The following is a 7,780-nucleotide window of genomic DNA, read 5'->3' on the forward strand; positions in this document are numbered from 1 at the left end:
GATGATCCCTGAGCAAGACACTTAACCCCTCGTTGCTCCAGAGGCGTGCGACCTCTGACATGTATAGCAATTGTAAGTCGCTTTGGATAAAAGCGTCATTAGCGTTGTTATTTCCTCTTCTTCTTCTTCTTCCTCCTACGTATTCAGCGTAGTGATGAAACGCACTCTGTAGAGCAGTTTGTCCATTTGGGCTACTGTAGAAACATGGCGGTGCAACATGGTGGCGTCCATGTGAGAGGATCTGCGATGTCTGTAGACAGAAATGTCTCATTCTAAGGTAATAAAACAGTTCATTATGTAAGGTCTTTCTACACCACTGAAAACATAGTTATGGATCTTATATTGAATTTCTGTCAATAGATCCTGTTTATTGATACTTAGTGTTCTCAGAGGCATCAGTACTGGTATTAATAGTCATGTTAATATCCACTTAGTTATAAAGCAACATGAACCACTGTACTATTTAAACTGCTTTATATGCTGTTAGTAGTTGTTTAATTACCAGTATAATAATGCACATTCACATGTATGGTGATGAACACTAGAAAGACATCATGAGAACTTTTGCACCTGATACCAAGTGATAGGATGAATATCATCTATACTTAGATCATAAAAGACACAAGCTCACAGCGACACTGGGCTTAAAGTTCACCAGCAAGGCCGACGGTCTCTAAAATATTTTACTTTTTAATAATTTAGTTTTGGTTCATTGTTAAAATCAGATTTAAACAGATTGACTGTCGTTTTGTTGCATTTATTTTGCTTCTACAGTGACCTGCGGTGGGGAATAGATAGATGGATAATTCAACATGAAGCTGTATTTTTCTTTTTCAAAGCTGGTTTTAAATTGAACTGCAGCTTTTATCAGAGCAACAAGAAGGTTAAAGAGTCTGTTCACCCAGCAAGTGTTTCCTCTCTTATCCTGCACACGTCAGAAAGTTACAACATGTATAACCTGAGCTAAGCTCACCATTCATACTTCCTTTGGAAAGACCACACCCAGTTGTGTGTGTGTTTTTAGATGGGGTATGAAAACCCTCAGCAGACGGCTGCAGGCATTCACACTCGCCTGTACAGCCGAGCCTTCATCATTGACGACGGGAGGCGGAGAGTCGTGTTCGTCACTGCAGATGTAGGAATGATTTCACAAAGGCTACGACTGGAGGTGAACACACACACACACACTCAGTATATAGCACACATAAATAGCTGTTGCTCAGTACACCAGTAATTTCTTTTTTCAGGACGTTCCAAATTGTTGTGCTTGCTCTGCCCAATGTTTGTCCAATGGCTCTGCTTGATTTTCCTTCTTTTCTCCCACAGACAACTCTCTGGTCTTCATGTTGTTCATCCTCTTCAACAGGAAATGCAGTCTTTACAGGTTTGAACCAAGGATGAAAACTTAGACTAGTCATGCAGAGCTATTTAATGTTTGGACAATCAACCTAAAAGGCAGCAGCACCAGCGTTCATTGATGTACAAACACACTCCCCCACCTCGCGACTCGCCGGTGATTGCAGTCTCTTGGTCCGTGCGCAGCGGCGCACCAAAACCGTCTATTGCCATCTCGCTGTCCAGGTCCTTCTCCCCAAGCCATGTTTCCATCAGCGCCAGGATGCAAGCTGCCTTAAATTCGTGCTGATAACGGACATGGGCCTGGAGATCGTGGTTGTTGCGGAGTGACCGGGAATTGGCCAGGATGACGGAAGGCAGGGCGATGCGAGCCAGGACGCCGACAGCAACACCACGAGTGCCAGCCACTCCATGCCAGTAGTAAGTAACATGATTTCTGTGGCTTGTGGAGATCAGTCCACCGAATGTAACACAAAGGCTCTAACATCACTAGAAACTGTAGAACATAAAGACTACCGAACCAAAACAGAAAAACTAAAACAAATTCCACACTACTACTACTGCTGCCGGTCGCTGCGTGTGCATGCGCCCTCCCTACTTCTACTTGATTACAGTTTGTAATTAAATTATGTAACTAAATAACATGTATCTAGTTACTTCCCAACACTGGTAACTGGAACATAATATTCATAAAAGGCCTAAACTAGTGGTAAACTATACAGTACATGAAAATGTATTGAATATGCTGAGATTATGTAAGTAATATGGTAACATTATACTAAGAGCTGACTTGAAGAACATCAGGTCCGGTGCAGCTGACCTGCCGCCTGGTTGTGCATTCACGTCAAGAATGCTGCATTCAGTAACTCAGTACCGCAGTGTTACTTGGATTAGTAACTGTAAATGGCTGAGTTTTTCCCGATCACTTTTAGAAAGCATTTGTTAAAAATGTTCTGAAAAACAGCACCAAGAAATGTTAACTAATAAATGAAAATGCTTTGAGAATGGTTGATTTGCACAATAAGAAAACATGCAATGCAATATAGTTTTCCCTCATATAAAAACAGACATTTCCACCGTCTGTCTCCAGAATGCAGGAAATTTGTTTAATGCTCAAAATCTTCAGACCCCCGCACATATATTTCAGCATCAAATATTTAATCTAGATAGTGCTAAAAATCTTCTTGTCTTGTTCACATGCATCGTCACATCTCATGTCCCAAATGTATCATCACACCCCTGATCTAAGCCCTTATGTCCCCATCACTTTTCAATACGAAGTGACGCCCTTGATTGACCCGCTCAGCTCTGCACCAGCTCCTCTCTACTTATACTCTCCACTACCATTACCGCTTTTGCAAGGCATTGTATGCATGCGACAATCTCTTTAGGGGCCGAGCACCCCTAAAGTTCTGATCCTAGAATCGCCCCTGATCTGAAGGTTAATAAATCACAGAGCTCTGAAAGGTTTGGATCAGCATGAAACTCTCAGTTGAACCATCAGAACAAAAGATGAACAGCTGAAGCAAAATTTCTAGTTCTTTGAAAAAAAAACTCTGTGGAGGCCTCAGGTTACCCTAGTCTAAACTACTGCTGTTTTCTCTGTAAAAATGTTTTTACATAGTCTTTGAAAAGATTATCGCTTTTATCATCAAAATGCCTCACTTCATCAATTTTGGTTACCACATAACCTTTTTCAACAGTCTTCTGCAGCTCAAAACTGACCCAAGTTCCTGAGAGAGCCCTCTCAGGATCAGAGTGGATGCAATCAGTGGACTCGTTTAGAGTCTCTGTACATGTCCTGCATAAGGGGAACATCAGTTTACCGTTACAGCGAACAGGGAGCACAGGATGGTATAGACCTCTAGGGGGCAGAACGGTACATTTTATCAGTCCAAAATACTTTTCAATCGGTTCAAAGTCTCGAAAAATGACTTTAGGATGACCTACTGGATAGCGTTTACGGGCTTGCACAGTTGGATAAAGCGACGTGAAGTCATAGTAGTGTATTTTGTCATTCTCAGCAGCTTTGTAATGCAGTCTGTACGCATTTGTACGACCCCAAACAGGGCGTCTCGGGGGTTGAGCCTTGTCGGTGCTTCATAAGCTCTCCCATCTGTTTTCTTTGCCTCCTCCCTTCACACTCCCACATCACCCTGACCTGAAGCTTGTGGGACTGTCTAAGGGCCTGTATTTTAGCAGTAAACTGTCTGGAGAACACCGAACACAATGTTATTCACAGTGTTTTTGTGTCCAGGATTGTAGCACTTGGGGCACCCGTGCCAGAAACAACCAGAAAATTTAGAAGCGGTGCGGGTACCGCTGATAGGGACCTAATTGTTTCTCACCGTGACTGAGAGCGTGACGTATCTCAACGCTGTTTTTCACTGCCTCATATTCAAGCCACTGTATGGAAACACTGGAGTACGTCTTGTACTGGTTTACATACGCGCCCTCGCACGTTAACGCCAAGGTGTTGGGAGGCAGGAATTGCGTTTTGAATACAGACATGCAGCATGATGCGAGTGTAGTGTAATCAAAAGGATCGATACCGTACAACCGATGAATGCCTCGCGGTTTGCTAAGCGCGCCTTGCGTTGGTCCCATATGATCTCAGCTCGGCCTGAAAATCAAACGTTTTGTGGCGAACTGTGTCGATGAGTTTTGCTCTTTCACTGTCAGACATGTTGTCATAACCGAATTTTTTGGCTGCCTGTATTTTTTCACAAAGAGGTCAACACAGTCCACTCCTGAGGCACACCAACGCTCGCTCTTAAAATCAATAGCACATACAAACATGGCCTCGTGTTTACCGTCGGACGCGTTTCAAAGTCATAAAACACATATTTAGTCTGGGGGTTCGAGGGTTTTTCGGGCTGTATAGAACATTGTTGTTGAATGTCTGATGCTAAATCATCCCCACAATGATCACACCTCCCTCTCTGACATTTATGTCCTACACCGCCTGTTTTTACAGGAAAACGATGACCACAGTCTTTGCAGTATTTGTAACGAATCTCTCAAGGTTTCATGTCTGTTAAAACAATCTGATGATCTGTATATGCGACCACAGTCTGAACAAAGGCCAGAAGTACTCCACACGACAGCCATCAGCCAGCCATGTTCATGCGTCTGATACAAATCCAACTTTTTTGTGCCTCGATTGTGATGAAACACGATAATCTTAACATCCAAAAAGCGTTCAAATTTAGATACGTCAGACAGGGCGACTTTATGGTCTGCATTAAAGCCGACATCTGTCTGGAGTTGTTGTGCATGCTGACCGAGTTGAGAGCAGGAGATGCAGTAAGAAAAACAAAGATTATCGTCAGTGTTTGTAGGGACATATAGACACGCTGATTTCTTTTGAATAATGTCGTCGTATGGGATATTCCCTAATTTCAGCCGCAACCCTCCTCCCCCACGCTTGTTTAAGGCCACCGTAACAACAATGTCCAATTCATCGTCGGATCTCATTCTGGAATTGCTTTGCATAATCTGCTCAACTTCATTAAGAAATGTCGATGTGTTATAGCCGTCAGCAGCATTTAGAACACGACTTGCATCACTGGCCATGGAGGGTCCTCTCAGGATCACATTTAGTTGACCGTCAGGAGCAGCTACTCTTGATGAAAAATCAACAACTTCTGTTAACTGATGTTTTAGAGCATGCAGCGACGCGCGCAGATTTTCAGGAGTGACACCGTAAATTTTTTTTCTCTCTGTAATATTAAACCCCTCCGAACCCCCGGCCTTATGTATGAGAGCAGACAGCTCTCGGCTATAGAGATGGCTTTGCTCATTTGTTTTGGAGCCGAATTGATTATTTTGTCTCTCAGACACAGAACTTCCCCCTGGTTATGAAGGGTGAGACGTTCCTGTCTGTGAAGTGTGAACGGCGTTTGTCTGCGAGGTGAGAGATACATCAGTGAACGCAGGGCGGCCGGCATATGTGAGGGGAGAGGGAGCCGAGTCCTCTGGTTCAATATAATCTGAGACGTTACCCTTCAAAATGCCCAAGTTATGCAAATGATGAAGACTTTCAGCGGCGGTCATGTCCAAATCAAAGTCATCATCATTGTCAAAATAATGTTCTAAACCGGACAGAGACTGATCATATGCTACCGATGCATCCCAGAGCTGTTGTTCAGATTCTAAACCTGATTGGATGACATTACGATTAAACTCATTCATTACATCTGAGATACTAGAGAAATCCAATTCTTCATAATCACTCTCGTCGCTTGTTACAGGGGAGACTCGTTTTTGGTGAAATGATTTGCACAGGCGTTTGACTCATGATTAAAAATGCAGCCAAAACAGAATGTAAAAATCAGACACAGTATATAAACTCTTAGGCTTTTGAATTTTGTGACATATGGTCTATTTTAGCTTTTAATTCTAAATGTTCATTCCGAAGTCGCAGACTCTCCTTTCTAATTTGTTGATGGGTTTTTAGCATTAAAAAAGCTAGCTGGGTAGAATTCTTAACAGCTAGAGATTGTGTCACTCTGCTAGTATACAAAATGGCTTTAAAGAGTCTAACCAATCGCTGATACTCTCGGGCTTGCAATGTCATCCATAGTGTAGGGTGTTTGTCATCTACAGAGATAGAAGGCTTACTGTGTGTTGTATGGTCCTCAGGAAAACCACTAGCATGCCAGGAAGATAGCTCATCTTCGGTCAATCAACATAAATCATGTGGCGAAACAAAAGGTCCCAAAGGTTGAGAAACACTGGCAGATTCTGTCTCAACCAACTGTTCGTCCTCACTCCAATGTACAATCTGGGCACTCATATTCTTAACCTCTAAAACAACCTATAATTATATATAGGTACATGTGTTAAAATAAACAGGGATATGTGTACCTTCAGCCTCAGGGTAAGACCGGTTATCCCTCAGAGATTCAGTTCTGCAACCCTGTGTTGTCACTTCAGTAGTGATCAGTAGTGGAGCATATGAGACGCAGTTAATGGCTGTAAAGCACACAAAGGCCAATGTATTATATTTTTGTGTTAGATGTAAAGCGAATATTTACTATGGCAAAGTCAGGTAGAACGAGTCACATTTTGGGTTAACTGCTTTTTTAAACAACTTAAATCAGTTAATGTATATGTATAGTTTAAATGGTTTACAGTGAAGGGTTCTATGTCGAGATTATGTCAGATCCCTCGGAGCCATGTAATTAAAAACAAAAAAGAACTACTGGACTACATCTGTGACATCACACTGCACACAACATTTTGCTTCAATAGATATTCTAGAATATCACAACAACAAGGGTGTCACGGTTTGGTGTGGGTGAGGCAGGGTTGAGCTGGTTGGAGGACCCAAACACAGGACGCAAGGCAGGAAGAGGTACAGTACAAAGGGGTTTTAATGAACGAACCAAAAGCGAGCACACTTACAGGTGAGTGGCTGAATACAGAGTCCAAAAACTAAGGTAATCCAAACAGAGATCCAAAGGGAGCAGCGTAACACGACCGGGAGACACGACAAACAACAGGAGACCTCACAGCAACTCCATGAGACAGCATACAATGACCCGACCAAGACAAGACAGAAACACCAGGCATCTATATACACAAACACACAGGGACTAACGAGCAGGGCGGGAGCAACACAGGTGAAGGACATGAGATTAACGAGGCAGACAGAGAGAGACAGTGAGCAGAGGGAAATAGAGAGACTGACATGCAGGCAGAGTGACAACCGGGGGAACAGACGGAACACAGGTTACTGAACACAAAACAGACCAGAGTGAACACTTAACATGAACTAAGGTACAGGACTGGGAACAAGGACAAAGAACTAAAACGCAGGAACAAGAGTTAAGGCAGTGACTAAGAAACAATATAACAAGTAGACTACTAAACCAAAGCAATATCAAAACAACACAGGACTACGAGCTAGAACACCAGACAAGACATAAACACTAAGGACAAGGAAACAAGAAGAACAGGTAAACAGAAGGACACCAGAAACAAATGGCAAAAACTACAACTCATGACAGTACCCCCCTCTCAAGGAACGGATCCCAGACGTTCCTTCAAAGCAAGAACCAAACAATCCCAAAACAAAGTGTCCATGCAGCCCCCGGGTGGGCGGAGGGAGGCCCGGAGGAGGGCAAGAGCCAAACCAGGGTGAGCGGAGGGAGGACAGGAGGAGGGCCAGAAAAAACAAAAAACTGCAGACAGCAGCAGACAGAAGGGGACCAGAGTACAGGGGGGAGGTCAAACAGGCAGGGCAAGGCAGTTCAGGAGGCTGACCGAGGCGTCCAGAGGGGAACAAAAGTTCAGGGGGTCGTCCTGGAGGATAACCCAATGGACCAGGTGGGCAACAGAGTTCAGGGGGTCGTCCCGGAGGGTGACCCATGAGGCCGGGCAAATCAGGGGGAGAACAGAGTTCAGGAGGCCGTCCCGG

At 43.7% G+C, this 7,780-nt stretch overlaps 1 protein-coding gene across 1 annotated transcript in view; it reads left to right on the top strand.

Moving 5' to 3' along the window:
- LOC123963014 (olfactory receptor 146-like) overlaps positions 1-7,780 on the top strand; it is a 13,792-nt gene that overhangs the window by 4,984 nt on the left and 1,028 nt on the right. Inside the window, exons 2-3 of the mRNA XM_046039533.1 lie at positions 853-908; positions 1,025-1,135. Of these exons, the coding sequence (XP_045895489.1) occupies positions 853-908; positions 1,025-1,135 (167 nt within the window). The remainder of the gene's footprint in view (positions 1-852; positions 909-1,024; positions 1,136-7,780) is intronic.

This window comes from Micropterus dolomieu, linkage group LG23 (assembly GCF_021292245.1).
Source record: "Micropterus dolomieu isolate WLL.071019.BEF.003 ecotype Adirondacks linkage group LG23, ASM2129224v1, whole genome shotgun sequence".
Lineage (NCBI taxonomy): Eukaryota > Metazoa > Chordata > Actinopteri > Centrarchiformes > Centrarchidae > Micropterus > Micropterus dolomieu.